The 27,641-nt window shown below is 31.8% G+C and overlaps 2 protein-coding genes across 3 annotated transcripts in view; both read left to right on the top strand.

Moving 5' to 3' along the window:
- Positions 1–16,572: 16,572 nt before the first annotated feature.
- LOC149486058 (odorant receptor 10-like) lies at positions 16,573–22,275 on the top strand. Its single transcript, XM_089698552.1, has 3 exons — positions 16,573–17,556; positions 18,488–18,689; positions 22,049–22,275. Exons 1-3 carry the CDS (start codon positions 16,588–16,590, stop codon positions 22,273–22,275), a joined length of 1,398 nt encoding a protein of 465 aa, XP_089554678.1. The 5' UTR covers positions 16,573–16,587.
- A 142-nt stretch (positions 22,276–22,417) lies between these two features.
- The window catches only part of stw (laccase), a 66,076-nt gene continuing 60,852 nt past the window's right edge, over positions 22,418–27,641 (top strand). For both annotated transcript variants that reach the window (XM_089699362.1, XM_089699363.1), the window contains exon 1: positions 22,418–22,552. In XM_089699362.1, coding sequence (XP_089555488.1) covers positions 22,456–22,552 — 97 coding nt within the window. In that variant the 5' untranslated portion in view covers positions 22,418–22,455. The remainder of the gene's footprint in view (positions 22,553–27,641) is intronic.

Raw genomic sequence — 27,641 nt, 5'->3', positions numbered from 1 at the left:
GATATGCATCCGTTTGAAATTAACAAACTGGTTTATAGCCGTCATATTCCCATGGTAAATTAATTTTAATTCGTTGATAATCGATTTGAACATTTTTTTCTTCAAATTACAAAATAAATGCGTTATCAAGGAGATAAGTTCATAAAGTGTATATGTTTCATAATTTGGCAAAAATAAATTAGTTTTTTTATAATTTTTAGGAATTTTGAAAAACCTTGTAAAGTCGCCATATTATTTGACAAATGTCTTTTGGAAACGGAAAAGTGCTTGTAATTTATATAAAAAAGATATCCTTCCGTGTTCCAAAATCTATAATCTGCTTTTAGGCAAACATTTTACAATATCATAAGAAGGATGTCGTAAAATATTTGTATATTATAAATAAAAATTATATGCAAAAATATTAAAATATAAACAGTAAAGTATTTATACATATGTAATGCGTAAGAATAAGAAAAACTAATGACCGTGAGCGAAAAATATGCTTTTAAGGTGATGAATTAATTTTTCTAACATTTACGGCCCTTTTTAAACCTTCGTAATTTTTATATTATTAATGTTGTCGTGATGAAAATTCTTGACAAGAAAGTTCAATAGTAACACAATACGTCTACCGTTTTAGAAACATGATTCCATGATATTTTCTCGATAGAAAAAAAATACAAAGTTCTCATTGTTATTTTTTTTTAATCTCTGGCATCTTCAAAATAACAAACGTAAAGTTACGACTTTTTGGATATTAACTATAAAATATACAACCTATACGTCTACCGTGTTAGAATTTTGAAATATGCGATGGTTTTGAAATAAACAAGAAATACTTGAAATTAGCGCCTGACCAGCCAATATAGCGAGAGCCGCCCTGTACCTTCCTACCCCGATCGCTGCACGAGTCATTCCCGCTACGGCCGTCACACGGGGAACTTGTGTCGCTTGCGCAATCGTAAAAAAGGGTGACAACACGATAAGACAAAATGAGACAAATGGGGACAATAAAGAAAATAAGAAGAAGAAACATAAAGGTTGGGGGAAAAAGAATGCTTACAATTGGAACAAATTAAGAAGTAAGTTGGTTTTATTTTAAATTTGATGATAATTGTATTATAGACGATGTTTGATATTATGTACCCCTGTTTTAAGTACATAACGAATGTGTAAGATTTTTTAATTTATAGCATAAATAATCTTTTCAGAAATCCGGAATCCAGAAGGAAAATAAACCCACTGATTGTTCACAATGTGAACCCACTCCTTCGTAAGTACCTTTATTCAGTCAAAAATGTATGTTATCAACCACAGACATGTATATATAAGTAGACAACGCAAGTACCGCGATCTGTATGAAAACCAAGCGTGTCATATTTTTTGTACTGACCTTGACGCGTTATGACGTCACGCGCGCTTTTTAGTGATGTTAATTTCATTTTACGCTAAATCGATTAGGCCGCCACTCGCGCGGCGATTCTAGTATCGTCCTATCCCATCGAAGTAAATCGAAAGAAATCAGATCAAACTAGATCTATGTCTAAGAGGTAGTCAAATAAATGAATCGTAATCGATTACTAAATCGATTCAAGACAGAAAAATGATAATTACCATAGACAGAGGGATGATAAAATAAAGTTATAAACCTTTAAATATTCTAACAAGTAAACTAATGTGTTTTAGCTTTTTCTTACATATGCCCATTGAGTTACCATGTACTACGTACTAGAGAGGCCATCGAAAGAAAGTAATGAAACTGTCAATCAATCAATCTTTATGTCCCGTTGCATCGATCCATTTTCCTTTTATGTTCGGGTTACTTGGAAAACTGAAAAAACAAACATAGTCTAAGCAATAAGGAGTTTTCTTAAAAAACTCCCAAGATGACACTTTAACTAATGGCGTCCATGTCATAATATTTATTTTTAGTACCTTTGTATTAAAATACTTAAAAGTTCTAGGTCAAGTCGTATTAAATGACAAAAAAAATCTATGCCTTTTTTTCTGAAAAATTGCTCCTTCAAATTATCATTTATCTGTTCGATTATAAAATCGATTAGAATCGAGAACTGTTGCATCAAATGAACATCACTAACCACAAAATTGGACAGAAAAATGAGAACAGAAAAATGAGAAGACGCTATTCATTGCTTGTTATCATACGACGCGATCTTTACCGTGCCAAGTAAAAGCCGCAATGTATTCCGAATCATTTCGTATGATTTGGTATCCGTGTTTGTCACGATCGTTTTCCACAGATATTCTTTATTTGATTTTAAAATAAATAGTGCATATTCTGATTAGAAAATTACTTACCGGTGGAAGGAAACATCTCTGCTAACTCGGCCACTCACAGCTGTGGAGTTTCTACAGTTTATAACGGCGTAATTCGGCATTTTACTTTATTCAGCTTCACGTCTTTCCTTGGCGAACTGCAAGCGCGGACTGAGTGTAGGCCAGCGTCAAGTAAGTTTCATAATCGTAGTTTGGACACGGGAAGTACATACACTCGCTTAGTCTATCTTGATATATGTCCGTGTTATCAACGCTCTACTGGTTTTATCGCATGATTCCATTTTTAGCAAAAAGCAACAAAGTGCAAAGAAATAAAAAATCATGGTGAACTTAGTGGAAGTATGGTGGACGTAATATGGAATTATGGAACAGGAGCTCGTTGGAGTAGTATTATATTTTAAAAAAATACGAAAAAATTTCAAGAATTTCTTAGTAGGTGGTAGATACGTATGTTGTATAAAGAATTTGATGTTGATATTTATTTCATTTATACTTACTACACCTGTGCGGGAAATTGCTTAGTACTAAACCGGTTTATATTCATATTTACATAGTAATGTGAGTTTTAATTTCGAAAAATTTTGTGTAAGTATATTAAATTGAGTTCCTGGGTGATCTGGAAACACAATTGGGCCCGGAGGATGGCGCTGCAGTCACTCCTCCTAATCACATGAACCGATTTGGATGAATATTTGTGTGCACATTTCATTGTTGTGGGATGATTGGTTGATTCGTTTTCACATTAGCTAATATTATGTATTTTTGTTGTTAGAAAGTAAACTTAATTTAATGTTTATAATACATTATTAATGGTATAAATAAGCCAGTGTTCGTCTCACATTGCTGTACCTGCCTACCTATCCTACCAGGGCCTAACTTTGTTCTGGCTATTTTATTTTGATTATTTGTAATGAATAATTACAATTATAATAGAGTGCAAAAAATAAATACATGCGTCAATATATTTTGTGTTTTTTTTAAACAATTTTTTTATTTAAAAAATATCATTCCGACCGCGGCTTTGCCCGCGTGGAATTAGGTTATATCTTGAATCCTTTTTTATCCCACAGAAGTGTTCAGTTCGGATAAAAAGTATCCTATGTGTAAATCCAGGCAATTAGCTATATTTTATCAAAATTGGTAATAAAAATAAAAAATAAAAATATCTTTATTGAGTACAAAAATTAATACAGTACAATTACAGTGTGGCTCTGTCTTCCTAGCTAGGAAAATCCTGTGTTAAGGAAGACAGTTCCTTCCCAGAGAACATGTTCAGTACAACAAAAAGATTACATTTAAAAAACAGAGAAAGTAAAAAAAAAAAAAACATATAATTAAATATACAGTTGTGCGTTTACAAGCTTTTTACAAGTATAGTGCGTGATTTTGTTAGTGTGAGTGTGTGTATATGTGTGTGTGTGTGTGTTTGTGAATGTGTGTGCTTGTGCATGTGAGTGTTGTGTGTTTGTGTATGTTATATTATTGACATCTATCCATTATTTATGAGCTGCTCTATTTCATCATAATCATAATTTTCAAGCCATTTAATGACCGCTTTTTTAAATAAACTGTTATTTAAAGTCCTAACTTTTTGGGTCCTACTTATAATATTGTAAAACTTAGGGGCAGCAAAATGAAAAAATCTTTTAGCAAACCTACTATTAGTACGCGGCATAGGGAATCGGTCTCTTCTTTTATTAACAATCTGTAAGGCTGGTACTGTCTGTGTATGGTATCGTCGTAGGATTTCCTTTAAATATATTTTCCGTACGCTTAATAAGTTTGATTCCTTAAATAGATTTGTAGTGGGATATCTGGATGGTAATTTTAGCGCTACTTTAATAATTGCCCTCTGAACTCGTTCGACATGAATAAGGTGGGACTTAGCCATGCCTCCCCATGCACATATGCAATAGTTTAAGAGGCTTTCTATTAGTGCCTTGTATGTTAGTAGAACGGTATTTTTATTTACTACTGCTCTTAGATTTTTGAATATATAGATCATCCTTCGTAACCGCGTTACTAAATAAGAGGCCTGAACATCCCATTTTAAGTGACTGTCTACCTGTATACCTAAGTATTTGGTGTGCTCGACTCGAAGTAGTTTCTCGCAATTGCAAGTTGTCAGCAGTCTGGGAATCCTATTGCATGGGAAGGTATGAATTTTTATTTCAAAATCAGGTGAAGGAGAGAGAGTTTTACTCTTAGAAAAGCAGATGTAAGTCGTTTTTTTTAGTATTTAAAGATAGTAAATTATCCTCAAGCCATGTTGTCACGGAAGCGAGCCCTCTCTCTACAATCTGTCTGAGCTTGAGCCAATCTTTATCATAGAACAAGATGACAGTATCATCCGCGAAAGTAACAATTTCTGCGTTATTTATTTTTAACTCACATAAGGGATTGATATAAATCAAAAACAGGATAGGAGCTATAGTACTACCTTGCGGAGTACCATAGGTACATGTAGATTGATTACTCATCGATCCCTCTACTTTGACACATTGGACTCTATCACTTAGATAATCCTGAAACCACTTTAAGACATTGCCACGCACTCCTATGTTCTGGAGTTTACACAAAAGAATAGGTATGCTCACTGTATCAAATGCCTTTTGAAGGTCAAGGAAAATACCTAAACATTTATTGCCTCGGTCCAAGTGATGAGTGATACAGTGAGTGAGTTTGAGGATAGCGTCTTGGGTCGAGAGTTTACTACGAAATCCAAACTGATTTTTAGAAATAATGTTATTAGCATCTAGAAATTTTATCAATCGAGTTGAAACCACTTTTTCTAGTATCTTAGAGATACTAGATAAAAGGGAAATTGGCCGGTAATTACATGGTAGGGTCTTTTCTCCTGATTTATATATTGGAACAACAACTGCTTTCTTTAAAATTTTGGGGAATTGGCCCGTGCTTATGCTTAAATTACAGAGGTAGCTAATAGGTTCAGAAAGAATATCAACATTGTTATATAACACAGATGAGCTTATACCGTCCAGGCCTGCCGAAGCACTTTTCTTCATTGAGACAATTATATTAGCAATTTCTTTAGCGTCAGTGGGGATTAAAGCCATGGAATTAATCGGTCCATTAAAATGTGTAGCTTTAGTAGAGAGATCCGCGACAGATTTATTGATTGTAGTTAAGATATTGTTAGCCAAATTTGATCCCACATTCGTGAAATATTCATTAACGGAGTCTAATGATTCAGTGTGCGTATTTTTTAAATTCAACAGGTCAATAGCTGAATTGTTACATCGTTTTAGATTACATAATTCTTTAATAGTTTCCCATGTACCTTTGATATTTTTTGCGTGAAGTTTAAATTTATTTTGGAAATAGAGTTCTTTCTGTGATTTAATAATGTTATTGCATGTATTTCTGTACTTTGTATAGCGGTTTCTGAGTACTATATCGTTCGGTGTCTTGTTAGATTTTTTGTGTAGTACGTCCCTTTTCCGAATTGATCTAAGAATTCCCGAGGTTATCCATGGTTTTAGTATCTGCTTTCGTTTAGGGATATTCTTAACTGTAGAACTAGTATTAATTGCTTTTTGTAAGCAACTTATTAATATGGATGCAGCAACATCAGGATCAGTTAGTTCAAAAAAGTCAGAATGCAACCAGGTCTTTTGGTTAAGGGCTTCCTTAAGCAGGCGAAAGTTTATTTTTGAAGAAGGAATGACATTATTATTATATGATTCGAGATCTTGAACGTAAAGCACTATAGGTTTATGGTCGGATATTTCAGGAAGAATGACGGTACGGCATGTTTTTGTGGACTTTATCATAAAATGATCCAAACAGGCTAGCAGCCGTGTAGGACGATTAATGCCTACTTTTAGTCCGTGTGCAGCTATTATATTTAAATATTCGTTAACGTGTGGCGTGATACTATTCTGGATAATATCAAGATTTATGTCACCCGTAAGAATAATATTTTTTGTTTTTGTTTGCTCCAGTATACATACGAGAGAATTAAGAAAGTTAGATGGATTAACGAAGCTAGGAGGTCTATAACAACAAATAATACTATATGAGTTATTAATATATAAAATCAGACAGTTTCCATCCTGGAAAAGAGGTTCAGTATAAGTACATCCTAGGTTTTCCTTTACATATACAACAATGCCGTCATTTTGATTGAATGATTTTTTTGTATGAAACATATTATATGATTGAAGCAGGGGGGGAGAACTGTTTGCATCTGTCCAGGTTTCGGTTAGGACAATGATATCAATTGTCATATTCATAGTTGATAGATTTGATACAAGATAGTCAAAGTTGCAGTTAATACTCCTGATATTAGCGCATAGTACCGATATTCCTTGAGTAGCATGATATTCAATTAGATAGGGACATTCAGAGTATGTATTTGCATTTTGACACGTGATATTAAGGCTTTCAGTTATATCAGATTCTAAATTATCACTTAAGGTATTGAATTTTGTTGTAAAGTTTAAACAATTGTGCTGTTAAGAGAAATATATAAATAATTTTAATTATCAAATTCAACCGCCTTACAATATAATATAAGAGTTGTGATTTAATATTTTTAACTAAGTTGAGGAACCGCAAAATTAAATGATTGAGTTTTAAAAATATTATTGGATAGATTATTAATTGTAACATTCCGTAAAACAGTATTATTTTGTTAGAAAATTTTAGCAAAGTAAGCGATCGTTGAAACTTTTGTAAAACAAAACGTGCAATATTAATCAATATTTGTGTATGTGGAATATGTGTGATGTTGTTTTGAGTGGTTTTTATATCATAAAGTAAAATATTGTACTTACATTAATTTGAGCGTGTAAAGTTTGTAATTCTTGTAAACTGTTATGTAAATTGTTGAGTAAATTACAATTATTTGTATATGTTTTTTATAAGAAAAATAGAAAAAAATTATAACTAATTTTTGCTTAACATCTAGTCACTTCTTAAGTTTTAATTGGTTCAATTGGTCTTCGTTTTTTACCAAAATATGAGATGCTCCTTCCTTCTTCCGGAGAAAAACTCTATCGTTACTCATCCAACAGAAATGATATTGCTCTGACTTCGCAAATTCCCTTGCTAGGAAAAACAATCGTCTATCCTTTGGGGTGAGATATTCGGAGGCGAACAATGGTTTCGATTGACCGTTAATACCTAAATTACTGCTATTTAACTTTTGCGATGGGTTACTTTTATTAAATTTCTTGATGGCGTCTATTACCGTAGTAATGTAGTCTTGACGTGATTAAGTAACAACTAACAAAAAAATATACAAATTAACATCCAAAGTTTCGCATCAGTTTTACTGTATTAGCGATATCTTCCACTCTTGAATTTGACTGAGAAGAATTAGGGTTTATAACTTCTTTCAGAAATAGTACCTTTCATTTCTGGGCATGATGTAATATCTACGTCAGCATCAAATTCTATCTAAATCAATTCAGTAGTCCGCGTAATTAGGTACCATTTCATTTTTTCAGAGTAACAATATTTTTTGTTATTTTAAAGATTATTTATAACCTGTATTATTTTGTAATAAAGTAAACATTACGAAATAATAATAATTAATAATTATTAATAATGTCTAAGTAGTTGTTAAAAAGAAGATAATTTTGTGTTTATAAGCAAGAAAATAAAACCAATAAATCAACAATTAAAATATATATGTATAACAATATTATAACTGTATGACGACTCCATACATGTTTGTCCCGAGTCGGCCAGCGGCAGCGCGGCGAGTTTGCAAGATTGACTTCGCGCACACCCGCGTTCGCGATAGCGAGCTATTAGACTCCGCCCGCCAAGCAGTGGATTTTTTTTTGTGTATCGTCTTAATATATTATATTCGACCATATCTCAGACTTCCGCTCACAACTCAGATGGCTTCCTATCCGCCTTCGCCTGAATACGCATCTCCTGTCCCTCCTATACTCAATCCTTTTCGATCCCAGAACTCCTTCCTACTTAAAAAAGAGATTTGTATTTATGGGCTCATCTCATGAGTGTAATTTGCGCTCCTCTAACAATCTTACGCTTTGTATGCCTGCTCACATTTCCAAATTTTATGATTCATCTTTTACCGTGCAAGCCGTAAGATTGTGGAACTCCCTACCAACCGCAATAAAGCAAGCGCAAACTCTGAATAGTTTTAAAGCTGTAATTAAAAAATATGATAGGACAGATATGTCCTCTTAGTCATTCTGTATCTGTTCTGTTTTACCTTTTTCTCTACTTGAAATTTTATATATCCTCTTCTGCACGTTTTTCTATTATGTTATATAATTATGTAATTATATTATATATATTATAATTTTATACCTTTACCTATATCTATTATATTTATGTGTATTCACTTCTTGTAATGCACTATCTACCTTTTCAATCTTTTCATTTTCCTATATCCCAAGGTTGCCTGGAAGAAATCGCTTCTAAGCGATAAGGCCGCCAATTTGTACGGTGAAGATTCCTTCTGTATGAAATTGTATTTAATATCTGTGCATTGTACAATAAAGTGTTTTATTATTATTATTATAATAAAATTGAGACAAAAAGTTAAGTTACACGTCAACACTTTATAATATAATATTTTAATAATGAAAATCTGAAAACAATAAAATTGTTCTAACAGTAGATATTAATTATCAAGCGCAGTTCCGATTATATCTCTGGGTGAGAACGGAGACGTTACATCAGAAAATTTATAAGAAACGAGTGCATTGTGTCACTATACTTTCTTTAATACACTTATACAATGATAATAACTTTCAATTTCATTCTTAATCAAGCATGCGTTTTATATCTTATAATGTTAGATTAAATGCAGCATAAAATGTTGTTCTATTTTCTACAACTGTGATATTATGTCGCAGATTATGTGAATAAATATTATAGCTTAGGAGTAGAATAGAGTTTGTAGTAGGTAGTAGTAGTAAGTAAGTACATACTTATATTATATTTGCCAGATGTTTTGCCCGTGTATGCTTTCAGAAACCATTTATAATAACGGTAACAAATACTTATAAATTATGCTATTTAACTTCAATTGAGATCTATAACTTTATGGTCTCTTTATTACCCAGCTATAAATTTTGCAAATCTCTAGCAGTTTCTACGTTTCATGTAATTTAAATTGCTTCACTATCTTTACTTGTATCAATATGTCGAAACCCCATGCACGTAACAATTCAATCAACGACGCGACGGTGATTTTTAACTCATACGTAAAATTTCACTGTTACATAAAAGTTGCTTCCTCTAAATCCCTTCAAAGTAACCAAGCCGATAGTGAAGCTCGATCACATTACAATAACAAGGCTCTTAAGACACATTACATATCACAACATCAATCGTTAAAGATAATCTTAAGGCGTATTCATAAACGGCCACACGCGAGATCGCGTGCGCTTGCGGCGCGGGCGCATTACGTGAGGCAAGAGGAAGTGATACCAAGTTGAATGTAAAGGAATGCTATTATCTTGTGAAATACGCTCTGATGAGACGAACGTCTTTGGTTGATTGGTATTGGAAATCATGTCGTTATACCTAATTTTTTAAGATTTATTTTCAACGTTATAATTTAACTTCATATTACATATACAGTATACACTATTAACTATACACGTAACGTTATAATACGGTTGGTTTATAACTTTTAGGGCAGATAAAAGTAGATGTATCTGATTTCATGGACTGTAATTTGGCTCGAACAAACTACGCGCAAAATTTACAACATCATTATTATCAATTATCATGTAAATATTTACAAGTCATTTGTGTCTACAGATCTGACTACCAACTATTTCAACTATTTGATTTGATTATTATTGATGTATTTGAAAAGTTTTGATAACATTTGATTATTTTCCTTATAGCATATTTTGTAAACAGTAATTACTAATTATTGAGCAAAAAACACGAGCACACCTAATTATTGCCTGTATGTACTATACAGTTACAAATGCGATTTGTGAAATGACAGGTGACATCCTAGAGCGTTATCGTACCCTAGAACCGAATGAACTCTTATAATATGCAGGTTGTAGGTAATTACCAAACAAACTAGGCTTTATAAAATCGATTCTGTACGCAACCATTGGTCCTTACAACATGACAACCTACACTTATCGTGTAACTATTTACACGTAAGAGGTAATAATATAATCATCGAATTTAACAGCGTATGATTAGACAGCGTTCTATACGTGTATTATTCAAACGAGTTGTTAAAATACTTTCCTGTTATCATTACGTTTCCAGTTACATAATACGGTAATTGTTACAATCCGGACGCATCAATGTTGCGCCACGCCCTGCGAGAACTCATTAACTATATCGATATTGAAATCGGAATTGAATTGAAAGTTACGAATGATAAAGAAAACAAAACGAATGAAATGCTTCAGATGCTATCGAACGTTCTTTTCATTTTTTTAGATATTAAATGTAAGTACTCTTACGATTAATTTAATTATACTTTTTTGAAAAAACGCAGTGGGATAAGTATATACCCGGCTTAATAAGTAAACTAATTTAGAGCCTTTTTTTTATAGTGGGGAAATCTTCCAAAGATACCCACGGCCCCCGGGGAAGGAGCTGTGGGTTATGTCGGATTCTTACCGACTAAAACCCCACTGTGTTCCGTTGAGCCGCTTTAATGATGGGGCCGCGGGTATTTGTTAGAAAAACTAACTTAGAGCCTGCAATTTTGCTAACGAAAGGGCACGTGCATAACATTACTTTCAACTGTTTCCTTGTTTTATAAGAATTGCATATCTAAATGTTATAAAGTTTATATAAGTATTAATAGGTAACGATTAATAATATCATAGAAACTTTTTATATAAATACCGACTATTAAAAATGGATGCAACCGTATTAGTAACGCATCACTAATAGTATAGTTAATCCACTACAGTTACCTGTGGCCAAAATATTAATTAATAATATTTTATGATAATTTATAATCTGTGTAAATATCATTAGGCAGATGGAAACATCAGACAAAGTTATAATACCCTAATATTATGTTGGGACTTTTGCAAAGTAAAAATATTGCTTAGCTCATAATATATTATGTACACAAATAATAGTAATTGTCTTATAATACCTAAATAATAACATATAATTAACTACCATACAATAATTTCGTATTGAAAAATTTACTGTATTTTCTCAACAATTAAAAAGTAACAACCAGTGGCAAAATAATAATTATATTATTCACAGTGAGTGAACGCGGTATTTATAAATGTCAAATATTGACCCTTTCTGGCCCCTGACTGAGTTATAAAGCCAGATTGACATAGAAATTTCTAGATTAGATACATTGATCGTGAATACAAGATTACATCAATACTCATTTATCATTATCAATTATGCATCTTAAAAATATACCATAGTAATCTTATTAAAGTTTCTGAAGACATTAATTACCTACCTGTTCGAATTTTATATATGTTTCTTACAACGTCATTTAATTTATTTGAATTACTCGTAAAGTGCTTAAAGCTTGCTAATTATGAGTTCATGCTTCTCACAGATGGTTTCGCTGTACCTTTATATTTTGTAATACCCATATTATATTTTGAAATTATCAAAATTGTGTTATATATACAAAAAGGTCAAGATTTTGGGTTTATTTTCCTATTGAAGTGTTTAACGTGTTTGTTTCTAATCTTAAAACTGTTATTTTCAGGAGTATTGCTAGGAGACAGAGATTTAATTATGTGTAACGCAAACAACTGCTACCTATTTTGGAAAAATATTACTTATCATGAACTTCCTTACTATAATATTCTGCTTACTAGGTACTGAACTGTTATGTGCTATACCAAATTAAAAGTCTATTAAATAAAATTTCATACAGATTCGTTCAACCACTCTTGCTTCATCGAGGAACAAACATTAGTAGCATAACTATGTCTGTTAGATACTCAATGTCAAACATGTACCTCTACCATTTTAGTCCTCAATGAATATTGATTTTTCAAGCATATAAAGTACTGTCCACTTCGATTAACAATGCATGTAGATCATAACTTATCACCCAACATATAATTGGCATCAATCAATTACAAAATAACACTAACATACCCTTAATTGACCGCGGTACTGCGTTAATCATTCTATAATTAATAGTATAGTCGACATGGCCTTTGTTCCCAACTGTTCACGCAACACAAGTGCTTAACCTTACCAAAATAATTAGGAGCACGACACACCGGGCCGTGTCTATTGGAAACTGTTTCCATTATAACCGGTCGTGTTATTGGAAATAGCTTTAAATATTTATTTATAAGAGTTTATTGCACAAACTAAATTATGACCAAAATAACATTAGGTAATACAAAAGAAAAGCATCGTTTGTACAAGAGGCGGCCTTATTGCTAAGCAGAAAAATCTATCAGGCAACCTGATGGGAAAGGAAATATTCTATTATGTATTTTGAAAGAAAAGATGTTAAACAGACTTTGATACAGTTGAATGCGCTTTCTAGCCAATGACAATGGTACTGAAATAATAATAAATGACATTTTTCTTGTTGCTTAAAAAAGTTAAGGTGATTCGAACATCGGTTTGAATTAGCAAGAATTTATTTGTTCAATATTTTTTAATTTTGCGTAATTTATTACATTCTGTGTAAACTTTTTTCTGGTAGGTAACACCACTCTGTTGCGAACGGCGCACTTCCTTACCATTAGCATAAAAAAGTCATTAAATTTTATAGCTATACTGTATACATTGTTGCAGTCAGTTAAATAAAAAGTGTGGTCAAATTGTATAATGGAAACATTCAAATCAGATTCGAACACAACTATCAGCGCCGTGAGATCAAATAGTGATCTATTTACCTTGAAAATATAATAACTACCCTCAGAATGCGGTGGACATGCCACGTCCATAATAGTAACCTTTGTACTTTGTAGGCTCTAAATCGTATAGAAAGACCTACTATCGCATTTCATGACGTTAATTACTCTTTACTTCCAAACTCACAGCTCAATCAAGCGGTGCAGGTGGTAATAAAATTTATATATTTAGCCTTCGGCTACACTCTGCTAGCTACAGATAACATTATTACGATACTCATATTGAATTACAACATGAAAGTTCATATGGAATTCCATTTTCAAAATAACGTCCTGCATTCTTCTCCGTCTTGGTAAAATGGGTTTTCCAGAATGGTCTTCCGTGCCATAAGACGTAAAAACGGAAATACCTGATTTTTACCTTACGATATAAAAAAAATAACTTTATTGATGATAGACAAGAAACATTTACGTCTACTCGAGAAGTCGTATGCAATAAATAAAGAATTTTGTTATGCGAGAACCTTATAGTTTTTGCGCATATTTGTTTGTTCTTAGCCGCTAATTCATTACTTAGTCATGTTTTATCTTGCAGTTCGGAATGTTAATTCTAACAAGAAATACTAATTTAACAAACTGGATAATGGCAGGGCCCGTCTATTTATTTGTAATAGCAATTATAGATAAAATGATAATTACTTTCTCTAGCATATTTACGTGTCTTAGTTCGTTAAAGACGATACAAGAAGTGGCGAATAACATAAAAAAAATACAAACAAACAATCTGCGACTGTTAATTTTAAAACTTCGTTGTTTTTATTACTTAAAATAAAATATTTTATATAATTGTGCTTAAAACGTTAACGAGCGCCTTTAAAGCTATGTCGCAAATGACAGTGGGTTTTGGAAAAAAAATACGGTCCACTTGACTGTCGGTATGTTTTCTTAATGTTTTAATCGTTAACCTGGTGAAAGGTATCGCTTAAAACTCATATGAGTTAACATAGAACCTTCGCAAGGTCCGATGACGTGAAGGTGGTGTTGTTTCACCAATTATTACGCTATGAACTGGGCTACGCCAATTCGACGTGATCGCTTTTTATGGAGCGCTTACGCAGTGTTTGATTAGAGCAATTCAATCTTTTTTTCTCCGAATTTATAGCACATAAAATGATGTCGAGTTTACAAAGAGTTGACAAATCAACAGCAAACTTACAACAAACTTGAATGTTCAAAAAGTTGACGCTAATTATTATTGTTGTCTAGACAATTATTTAAAGCTACTTTTAAAAATATATGACTAAAAATTTTGGCTTGCTGTCTGCAAGTTACTGCTTACTGCTGTACAGTCGCACTATAACTACCCACCAAAATTACATCGTTAAAATGAAAATCTAACACGCTTGTAAAAGAAAAAATGATTAGAGCAAGGTAGAAAGTTACCATACTTTAATAATTTAGATTTGAATATGACATTGTTTGAAAACAATGCCCCTAAAACTTTTCACATTCTGGTTTTACAAAGTTCATTACCACAAAAAAATCATAACAATGTAAATTAATTGTTATCTTTTAATCAAATGAACCTTTTGTTCTTTGTTTTAGATAGTACAATGACATGATTTACACGCGTAATGGAGAGTTTACATTGAGTTAGTAGCTTAGTTGCCACGTATTTTCAAATTTGATAAGTCTTTAATAGATAATTTGGTATAAAGCTTATTACATTGTAGTAGCTGATATGTTTCAACTTTTTTAGGTAAATATAATATTACTATACTGGTAGTTTTGTAAACGAAGTTCATATCTCAATTGAATTACATTTTACCTAGGCTTATATAAGCACAGTAAAACAGATGACTTTTTCCCCCGTTTCTATCCTACGTTTCCTACATTTTTAAATAACAATTTTTAGAACAAAATTTGAACTTTTCACGTTCCAAACATTATATTGATATTCTAAATTGTTTCCAAATACTGAAAATCCCAGCATAGACATACATGCAGCATGGCTTAGAGCCATAAGGCCGCCATTTGTACATTTTGAATGGTTTTGTTGTACAGTGTACTTTTATTTTATAAGACTGTTGTACAATAAAGAGTAAATAAATAAAAATAATACATCATCTCAATCATCATAATATTTACAGTAAACTATATAATTTTAAATCATAAATGTCTGGATAAACATAGTATTAGTACTAATATTTAGTTACTAGCTCCGTGTAAACTGTCCATAAATGTAAACATATTAAAATTATATTTCAGAGAAAAACAACATAAAACGGAATGGTTTTTACACGTTATGTATTGTTGGATGAAATATAAGTACGTACCTATATCAATTAAAATTAGCACTGAAGATGTATTTGAAGGTTTAATTTTTTATAATTCACTTGATATCTTATTAATTATATTATAATTACTTGTAAACGTGGGCGCGGTAGTTGGTTCGTATTTGCTCATTTTGGTCAATTATTACGAAAATGATAAATTTTATAGTCAAGTAATTAAGAAAAAGAAGAGGCGGTCTAGTTGTTTTATATTCGCCGCCCCATTTAATGTGTTAATTGCTTCATAAAATGTTCTTATTATTGACCAACAAAATTAATCAATTTGTTTACTTAGATAAAATGCACTATAGACGATGTAAAAAATATTAAAATACATATGATAAATAATACCAAATTTTAAATTGCACACTTAAATAAGTAAACAGGATGACGCTTAATGCATGATATGTCATTACTGCAAAAAATTTCGTAACTTTGTCGTAGGTAGGTATCCTGTCCAAAATCTCTCTCACGCGGGTTTAAAAATAAAAATCAAAACCGGACCACATTCACTCTCGTCGTAACGTGTGTATCCCAAAATAATTATGTAACCATAAATTATACCTTAATTCGGTGTACTTTGAATGACATAAAGTGGTTCATTTCGCTACGTAATATTTCAATACGTTTTAACTAGTTGGTTTATTCAATATTGCCTAATTTATCGATATTTAATAAAGTAATAAGAGCACTCAATCATAGTGTAATAAATTTGTTTCTCAAATATATCATTTATTTATGGAGAGGTCAAAATAGGTACCTACGTTCGTTACTAGATACGAAATAAAAAGCCAACATTTATGGATTCATATGTTTTATCGGCACACATTATAAACGCGAAGTAAACCCGTTCCACATATCACCTCAAGTCGTGGAAACTTTAGACAATTACCAACCACTTTTGCATATTAAATTTGCGTTTACGCGAAATAATCACGTGTTTAATTCAAACTCATTTAACTAATGTGGAACGCTGATAAAGGATTGCCAGATACTATCATTACGGACACCATAATGACTCTAAAATGCTTAGCAATTTTCCTGTGATTACGACTAATGTTGATGCCAAGCTTTCCCATTAGAAAACGTCATCGCATATTTATTGCTTCGAACTTCACACATTCATGGTTCTAAGCCGACGTGGTGCAATATTGCATCTGAAATAAATAGAAATGACTGAACAAAAATTTAAATCTTTTCACGAAACATTCCGTCAATGTGCATTCGCTTTAGCCTTTGCTCTCATTTATCCAAACACCAGCAATTACCGAAAGAGAGCTATCTTATTTTACTCTGTTGTCGGTGTAAATTCACTCATGCTTTACTGGTTTTTTCTGTACTTATATAAATGCACAGTAACACAAGATTTGGTGAATCTCACGAGAAACATATCAATTGGAATACTTACCTCTTTATTCTTTTTTAAATATTTCTACGTCAACAGTAAGACAGAAATATTCGCCCAACTCTTACAAAAAATTACAGATGACTTACTGAAAGGTAACGAATTAGAAGAAGATTATCAAGAGATATATGAACAATATATAAAAATAGGTAAGCTTGGACAGTTCTGTTGGATTGTAATACCTCTACTATTGAGTACCCAGTTTCCGTTGTACGCCAGCGTTGCAACGATCTATGAGAGCCTCAAGAGTGACGTTGGTAAGCGATACATGGTTCACGAATTGGAAATTAAAAATCTAGAAGATAAACAATTTGAAACACCATTATTTGAATTTGTGTTCGGGTATAATATAGTCCAATGTATAACATTATGTCCAAACTTTGTCGGGTTTGATGGATCGTTTTGCATAGCCACGACACACCTTTGTATGAAATTAAAATTGGTCAGTCACAAGATGTATCGTGCTTTTAAAGATTCTGAAGACAGAGATGAGCTCAAAATACGCGTCAAAGAAGCTATAAAGGATCACCAGGAAGCCCTCGATTTTTATAATGATTTGCAAGAATTTTATGGTGGTTGGCTATTTATGGTATTTTTAGTTACGTCGCTTTTAATTGCAATGAATCTGTATCAATTATATTTAAGCGATCACATTGACGTAAAATACACTATATTTGCTATCAGCGCAGCAACCCATATGTTCACGCCTTGTTACTTTGCGAGTAACTTGATAAAGGTAAGGACTGGTTTAAAATCATCATCTCTATGCCTGCTTTAAAATTTTTGAAATCTTACACCATATTTAATTTGCTATAAAACTAAAAAAATAAATTTATGCTAGTGACCGGCCGAATAAATTAGTAGGAATCTTCCTGCTTTCAAAATAACTAAAACATAATTTTATTCAAATCAAACTATTATGAAAGTTTCTGTTGTCGCGTGGACGATATAAGCTTTATGATAAGTTACTGGGCTAGAGGCTCTCTTATGCGTTTAAGCTTGTTCATGCTCTTCCAATTTTTCGAAAAATTCCACTAAATACTGCGGCAATTTATTTCTATGTAACTACATAGTAACAAATTAATGATAGAACTGGCAGACCAGTTCCATGGTGAGATAGTACACAAGTACATGGATAGCTTCGACATTCCGTGTAAGGAACTTGGAATTTTATTCTCTCTGGGCGTCCATCTTCCCATACACTTTTTATACTAAATTTATAGAAATTTGTTTTTCTTATAATAAACAAGTGCGTACTTCTAGAGTGCATTATCGTTTGCCAGACGGAGCGATAATCAAAGACCAGCCTTTCACAGAACAAAAAAATACATTGTATTTAGTTCTTAAACAAAAAATTCTTAACTCTTGCTAAATAAATAATTTAGAAACTTTTCGGTTTAGACGCTCTGCAGCGTTAAAATTACAACGCTTATTAACCATCATAACTACTCAATTATGTTTTTAAATCTTTTATACGACGGTATACAATAAGATTACTATCGTAATATGTATTTTAGAATTTGAAATGAACAAAAACTCAAAAAGATGAATTATTGAGCTCTACATGATCAGAAATCATGAAGATGGCAAAATATCTTCAAAAATTATATCAAACGGTCCCTATGTAATATTCCGAACGTTGATTTATACCTATTTATTTATTACAGGCTAGTGAAGACTTAAGCTTGGACATTTACGCTGTGGAGTGGGATCATTGGGCAGACCCACAGATAACGAATCTTCTCATATTTATGATTGCGAAATCCCAACAAGTCCTCCTTTTACACGGTAAAGGGATGGTCTACTTCAACATGAAGCTATTTATATCTGTAATGCAAACGTCTTATTCAGTATTTACTTTAATTACAAGCTAAGTTGTTAGCTTACAGAATAATAATAAGAAATTATACTAGTTTTTGATCATTGTTTGTTAACTCTTATTATAACAGTTTACTAATGTAATAGCACAGTAATTTGGCAACTCTCTTTTTCACTTTCAATAATTCTGTATTTATACACAAACTTATGCACACGGTACGTTTATTGTTTCTTCAATAACAAATAAATGGAAATTTACGGTATTAATTTCCTTTATAACGATTACAAAAGTAAATTATGATTGGTAATATTCCTTTAATTTTCCATGTTAAGTACCTAAAAAATACAACAAAAATATATTTTCTTAAGCCTTCGTAAAGAATTTATTTTGCATTTTAATTCAACTGTGACTAATCGTCAATTAGTGTAACATACCGAATATAACACATTATGCATACAGTACTTATTACTTGGTAGTCGGAAGGAAAATACAATGATTTATTTCACTTGAAAAAGTTTAATGATACATGTAATAAATTCTTAAAAGATTACCTTTCTAGTCTTAGTAATGTATGAAAAATGTAGGAAAGAGAATCAGGAACGATAAATATTTAGAGGTTTTTGTGTTTTATAAATATCAACCATAGCGTTAAATATGAAGGCCAATAGTCATTTGAGTAAATCCCCCTGCAAAAGTATTCTCTGTTTTGTTCTTAAAATTTTCTCAGTTTTGTCTTTATGGCGCATATCAATTTAATCTCTACATTAAAATTATTGTTCATTTGAGGCACATAAGGGATATTTCCCTAAATCGATGAGAAATACATAATATGAGCATTTTTGGGTGTTTTTTATTTGTATTTTTATGTTATAGCATTAAAAAATCTTTTGATTAAATTTATGAAGCTATTTTAATAATAGCCTCATGACAACAAAAGTATTATGACTACAGGAGAGAGCGTACAAAATGCAAGAAAATTATAAAGCTTACGTTGTCCGTTAAGAAATTAATTCTATGTGTTATTTCCTAAACACCTTCTATTTATAAAAATAGATACATATATGCAATATTATGTGTAACCTTTTAATGAGGTGAGATCATTTCTCTGTATATTTTAGCATAGGTATATCATATAAAAAATAAATTTCAATAAATTACTCAATTATATAATTTTATCTATTCAGTTCGTTTTCTATATGACGCAGTTATCTTAAAATAAAAAGTAGAACTTAAAAATAAGTGAAATCGGTATTATAGACTAAACCTAGCGTTAACAGTTTCTTTAATATTCAAGTAGCTGCATAGAGCGTAACTAAATATACGCTTCGATAAAGTCTGCTTATAAACTAAATGTTTCTCCTTTAAAAACCTACTTTCAGTGTTAACTTAATTAACAAACGATATCTTTTTCAATTTAAGACATAATTATAAGTATTAAAATAACTTCGAAACTCATGCTTATAAAGCGAATTCCTATGTCCCCTTGTGACGTATGGGGCAGATGCATTATGCATCTGTTTCAGTGTTCCTTTTTTGAACGAACTTTTTTAATTAATTCAATTTTTATTTAGTCAGTTGTAATATTTATTTTTTATTCATATTACAAATGCAGTAATAATCAGAACATAAAGACATACTCCTGAAATACTTACTAGTTATGAAACGAATACCAACTTATGTAGAAATTATTGCCAATTTATTAAAAAATTATTTGTAATACATTTACGATCAAACATTAAAGATTGAAAATTATATAATAAAATAAGTAAAAAATAAAGAAAAAACATAATATAGACTTAGACATAGATAGACGGTTTAAAGTTTAAACTATGTTATCATGATGTTATCTGATACATAAAATGTTCGCGTCATGGTGTTTGAAGTTAAAGTCCTCCGAAACGGCTTGACCGATTGTCATGAAATTTTATTTGCATTTCCACTAGGTTTTAGAATCGGACAACATCTATTTTTCATACCCCTAAGTGAGAGTAAGGCAGAACAACATTTTCCGGGACAGCTAGTTATAACATATTATTTGGTATGCATAGAAATACAGGCAAAAACGATAAATCACGTTTTCGTCTCTATTAACGTTATTGCCTTTTTCAGTATTACGATTGGATTTCATATTGAAAAGTACGTAATAACTAATAAGTAGTATAATTATTTTGATTCTTTCAGAATCAAGTCTTTAATGAGGAATGTGCATAATGATTTTATTTCAATCGGCATACAACTTACTATAAAAGTATAGATCAATTAACACTTTACGCATCTTTATACGACTTCCAGTACTTACATAACCGCCAAGATTATTTCCGTCTCGTAACTCCATTCCGCGACTTTTTTCTTTTACGCTCTTTAATAGTTATAATAATATTTAACATTAAAATTCAATACGAATCCGTAATCTTACGTAAAAGTTACTTTCGTGAAATTGTATCACAGATTTCCTTTTAACATTTTAAATTTTTTTATTTTTATTTTATTATTATTATTATATTATTAAATTATTAAATCAGTATTTACATATTTGTTAGCTGTAATATCTACCTTATTTATCAGGTATAAAAATAAACATAGTAATAGCACAGAATAAATAATATAATAGATACTATAGGTACAAGGTAGAATTAAAATAATTGCAGGTGTTTTTAATTTCATCCTCTTATTTCATTTCCTTTCGTCCATTCCTAAAAAGATTTATAGAGTATGGCCATACGATAGAACCAGAAAAATTGATATGGACGATACTGGAAAATTTAACTTTCACATTTGTGCGTTTCTCTTAACTTTTTAACTCCATACTTATTTCAGATTATAATCATAATAATTGAAATTAAGGAGATATATATATTATTGGATATGAATGTGGTGCAAACGTACGTGATGGCTTTTTATTAACTTTCGGTTATGGCAAATAAAAAGTCTTTAACGGTAGATCGAATGTCTATAGATGTTGTATACGACACACGAAAAATTTTCCGATTGATATATTTATGTCTACTTATATGTACATATGATTATTTATTGGAAACTTTGTGTTGAAATTAAAGTAAACAATAAATATTTAACTAACAACCGGTGTGACTCCACCCACAGGAAAAAGAAATACCAAGCCTCTTACAAAAAGATCCGTAGTTTCACAAATACACCGAACTCACGAATAGCTTATAAAAAATAATTAATGCATTTAGTTTAGAACTTAAAAAATGTTACGAAATTATTACAGTAACAAAATACATTGAAAAGAAAACTGAAAGGTACATTTTTGCCTTGTATCGTGCTACAATTATTTCGTTACATTCCTATCTCATGGTGAACGATGACCTTAAAAATTAAGAGATTTAATTCATGAGAACGTAGATAAGTCGTCGTGACGTAAGCAGGGCACAACGGTACACTCCAGCGCATATAGCTATCGCTCCGACGATAGCAAAAGTGTCTGCCGACCCTGGCGCTGCGTTCCCCCGCTGCAGCCCGCGAGTGGGGGGAGTACCACTACCAGCTCCCTTCACCTTCGAGCGCGGCGCAGCCGACGCACAGCCAATGACCGCCCGCCCCGAGCCGGCGAAAGGTTTTATATACAAGTGGAATTCGCACTGCCAAATTGCTACAAGTCAAAATATAGGGTAGTCGGGCGGTTCACTTGACAGCCGTGTGCCTGCCTGCCGTGCATCGGCATAGTAAATTTTGTTTCGTGTGTTCGCGCGTGTCCCACGCGATACCGGATTAAAGGGCTGTTAACGTGTTGCAAATGCGCGGTACCATAGTGCCTACATAGTATTATCGGGAAGGCAAACGAACATTGTGAAAATGGGGTGCAGTGCCAGATACTGTTTATTGACTCTATCCTTGTGCCTAGTGACGGAACAAGCGTTCGGTGTGAGAGTGATGCCCAAAAGGAAAAAAGGTAAGTTTCACCTGATGTCTTCCAAAACCGTTCCCACAATACAAATTGCACAAGAATAAAATTAGCACTGAAAGATTCATAATTAATCCTTGTTCACAAGTTCGTAGTTAACGTTCACTTTACCGAATAAAATGAAATTTAGGAACTCATTTCGTAATAAATCATGCTCATAATAACAACAACGTTTCGATTCTAACATAATTATTCACTTTATTATCAACATGACCTTAGATTCATTAGAATAAATACAATCTAACGATAAAAATTGATTTCTTATTCCTATGCACAATGCATATACATAGGTATGTATGTGCATCATGAGATATTTATTTCATACTTGGGAACAAGATATATTTACCTACTAAAAAAATTATTATCACACACATATTAACACATGAACAAATTAAACCATTGATATTTATTCACAATTACATAGAAATTAAATTTTTAAGCAGGAAATATGATACCTACCTCAACTATCTGAAGCGAGGCGACGTATCGATATCAATATTACATGCATAACCACCGATAAAGTATTGAAATTAACGAACCATTATTTAACGCATGGACGCTGATTCTTTTCATCGCTTTTTGATATTATATAATTTGTAAATTTATAATGTACAAGTAAAAAACAATAAGTAGACAATGAAAAAATCTAGGTGCAAAATATTTTTAGAAAAAAAACGATATCAAAAGCGCGGCAAATGTACTTGTAGGGCTTTTTGACAGGTTATCGTTCTTATGTCAACAGATAAAAATATATTTGTTATCTATGTATCTAAGTAAGATTTTTTTTTATATTTTTAGGTATAAATGTTATTTAATTGACCCAAAAAATTAGGAAGATAAAGAAAACACTGAAAAAGTTGTTCTAATATATTACGGTAAACACCATATAGGCGTAATCACCACTTCATTAAACAACCGAGATGTATCTCGTATTAAAAACCTAATTTGAAGATTTCACACCGATTGAGAGTGTAATTTAAACATACATTTTATTCATATATAAACCGTTATAAAATAAAACGATTGAAATCATAACGGTAGACGCTGACCGAATCTCGAGTATTTACATGCCATGTAAAAAGTGGCTCGGTTACTCAGATAATACAGAAATATAATTATTTCCGGTTTTTGCACGTCACAAACGAGAATCTCATATGTTTTATTTATATCCTTTTAATTTAATCAGTTCTATTCAGTAGTTGCTTACCGTTATAGATTTATAGCATATAATGTACAGATGAAGATTGTTAATCAACTTGATTTATTTAATGATAAATTGAATTTGCTATATCGGAAATCTGAAATAAAACGTTCAAGTATTTATAACTTAAAGTATACCTACAATAAAAACGCTTGCCTTTGTCAAGGAAAAAGCTTATATGCTGAAACTCAAATAGATATGGGTAAGTATGTATCTCTTAATTATTATTGGAACATATTTACGATATTCCCATTTTTTATCAATATTGATTTTATAATAAGATTTACAACGTATGGAATTAAGGATCCATCTTTATTATTATTTAATCCTTGAAATAAATGAAATCGTTGTTTAAAAAAGTTTAAAAATTAAATAGGTAGCACGCTATCTTTCTAGGCGGGTTGATATGCAACGCTGATTGATATGACGATTTAATTGCATCCAATTACTTTAAGATTAATTATCTATAGCACAAAAACGTTGCATACACGAGACAATAACTCCGATAATACGATTTTAATCATACCAGAAACAATATTTCATTCCTAATTTGAATTACACAGTTTGAATTACAATTGCTTAGATTTGTGAGTCATTTAATTTTTTCTAACGGCTGTAATAATAATTACCGTAAAATAAAATACGTAAAGAATTAAAAATCATTTTCTAAAATGCCCGTACAAATATGTATGCACTCTAAACAATTTGATGTGAACGGAAGAAAGTGTATGACGATTTCCTTATAACTAATTAACAAGTGTAAGTACAAGGTAATATGGTGGAATGTGGTAATTCCAGTAACTTACCTCGGACGCATGTTACGGATTGCTATTCCAATTTCTCCTGAGACAAACGCGCATCTTTGCATCAATATCGTCCGCAGTGATTGGAAAATTATTCCAAGAAATAACTATTTCACTATGAAATGTGGAAGCAAAATGTAGCATGAAGTATGTGAGATGCAATAATATCTAACAATGTAAAAAAACCTTTGTAGTTATGAAAAATGTTATTTCTAGCATAATTGTTCAGGAATTATAGGGTGGATGGGATGGGTTTACTTTAAAGTCTAATTAAGCAACGCGAACGGGGTAAATCAGGTATCTGAAATAGTATCTGTTTTTTTCTAAGAGCCGTGGGTATTTATGTCTGATGTATCTGCAATTATAAACATATGAAGGCAACGATTATTACATTAAGTTAAATATAATATAAAATTAGATGAATTGGGTAAAAAACATAAATCGTAATAAAATTTTGTTTCTCTATTATGTAAATAAAAAGAAATTGTATGAGTTTTATATTACGTTATACGGTTCCTTGTCACGAGTAACAAATTCTTTAAAGATAACAAAATGTACATAAATTTAACCCACACTCTTAATGAAACACGCTTTCTCAAAATTAATAAGGTGCCGACAGATCATTAACATAACTTTATGTTTTACAAAGTGATAACAACAGTTCGAATATTAGAAACTAGCTTTCTGCCCGCGGCTTCGCCCGCTATATCTAAAATCTAATAAATTATGTACGAAAACCTTATTGTCTTATGTCTATTTAAAAAAAAACCATCATAATCTGCTGTGTAAAGACATAAGCGAATGAACATGGACCTAGGTAGAGCATTCTTTCGTGATTTTTTAGTGTAAACGAAAACTCGTATTCTGTGTTGTTTAGTATTAGAACATTTCATAGAATCTTTTCTAACGCACTAAGAACAACGAAAGAATGCTTTACGCCTGTTTCCACTAAAATAATTTGACACAGGAGGGTTAGAATGAGCATTCTCGTTTGATCAAAAATCTAAATGCACCGTAATACTATGACGATCAAGTGAGTTTCTCCAAAGCCCAGTTTGCCGACAATTTACAAGAATATGGATATTGCAAGATGAGAGCTATGCAGACGCATCCTGGCTTCAACAATCAATTAGTGGCAGAACAAGTTTATGCTATCCATAAGCACTATGCCAATTTGCTAACGAGTGTAATCCAGTTGAGAGCAATAGTTCATAGATTTTCTTCTTAATTTTACGCGAGTGTTATAAAATAAAGAGCAATAATCAATTTTCCATTACATAAATCTCTACCGAGCTATTTTTAAAACACGATTTGAGGTCTATAAAATTTGCATAAGAAAGCCTCAAGCATTGATATTAATAGAAAAGATGAATCAGACAGATATTAAAATTATTACGTAATACATATATTGAAAGAAATCAATATTCATTTTAAGTCAATTAACATACATTTTTATTTCATTTGATGCTTTTATGCAGAGATTTTATCTTAAATTGAGCACCGATGATAGATATCACTATGCCTATTTATAGATACATATATTTATCCATGATACTAGCTGTTGCCCGCGACTTCGTCCGCGATTAGGTCGTTTTTCGTCATTCGTCGTTTAAAAAAAATACGTGACACTTTATTTTTGAATGTTCTTAATTATTGTCTCTTATAAAATTTAACTACTTACATTAAAATTGAACACTCTGATTAGAAAATCTTAAAATCTGAAGAAAACATGAATGAATGTGATTTAAATTCTACATTACTTAGTATCAAAATATAATAATCTAAATTAAATGTAGATTAACAGTTTGAGCACACCATTATAGAATATGTACTTAAGTATTAAATTACGTTAGTTAACATAGTAACTTTACTAAAAACACGATGACTTTCTTTCGCGCTCGGTACCACAAACTAAGCATGTTTGTGGTAAGTGGCCCGCGTGACGCGTCACTTGACCCCCCGCGAGTTCCCCTCCGTTGCTATGCGAAAATACATTCGTTGCTCTATTTTAGGAAAAATTTGTAATACTGTGGCCTGGGCGTTATAACACGTCCAGGGAGTTCCTGAGTGCCGATATCACCATCTTGAGGAAAAGCTTCTAATGTCGATTTAAAACTGCATACATACGAATTAACCTGTTCTAAAATTGTGAAATGAGTTCAGTTTTAAATTTGAGAAATATTGATTTCTTGTATTCCACTATTCGTTGTAGTCGAATACAAAATATAGGGTAAAAGTGGGATAGATGCCGCACCGGGATAGATGCCTCATTTTCAAAAAACCTCACTTCCCAGAGTTGTGACTACGAATTAATGATTTAAATAGGAGCTCCTATCACCCCGCACCTCGGGTACGCATGAGCTGTTGTTTGGTGAAGACGTGTTTCGCTAGTGCGTGTTGTAATATCCGCGGCGAACTTCACGAACACGTTAAAATTTAAAAAGGTTGATATTTGCCTTTGCATAACTTTATAAGCATTTCACTATATTTCTTATTATGTCTATACACTGGTTCATTAATTACAAATCTAAGTGAAAATAGTGGCTCTTTTGTTTTTATTTAATAAAAAAAATACTGGGGCAGCTATCCTTATCAAAAAGTATAGTTGCCCCTTTTTTTTCGAGGTATAGATGCCCTTAGGGGCCTCTAAGGGCATCTATCCCTCAATACATATTATGTATATGTTATTATCGATAATCACAGGTACCGTTTATATTTTTACCTGATTGCGCCAGAGGTTTTCTCTATGTTAACCGATTTTACTCGTTTAATTTGCTTTTTTTTGTTATGTATACTTACTTATTAATGATCTGCCCTTATACTGATTGTAGGAGAACCACGCCACGAAAATACAAAAGAAAAGAAGGAGTTCGAGCGCAAGTATATTCTTGGACAACAGAACAACTATGTTAACATGACATTTGCTGGTTTATCATATAAATTTTATTAGATTTCGCGTTTATAGAGTATGTAAGGCATCTATCCCACTCTGCAGGCATCTATCCTCAAAAAAGGTGTTCTACAAAAATGTTTATTACACATTATCTATAAATGATAGGATAAAAAATATATA

Source organism: Colias philodice, chromosome 9 (assembly GCF_061535455.1).
Source record: "Colias philodice isolate Cphi_HAF_F1 chromosome 9, ilColPhil1 Martin Lab GWU primary, whole genome shotgun sequence".
Classification (NCBI taxonomy): domain Eukaryota; kingdom Metazoa; phylum Arthropoda; class Insecta; order Lepidoptera; family Pieridae; genus Colias; species Colias philodice.
The sequence above is the reverse complement of the archived record's forward strand: the minus strand, read 5'-3'. Positions and strand labels throughout refer to the sequence as shown.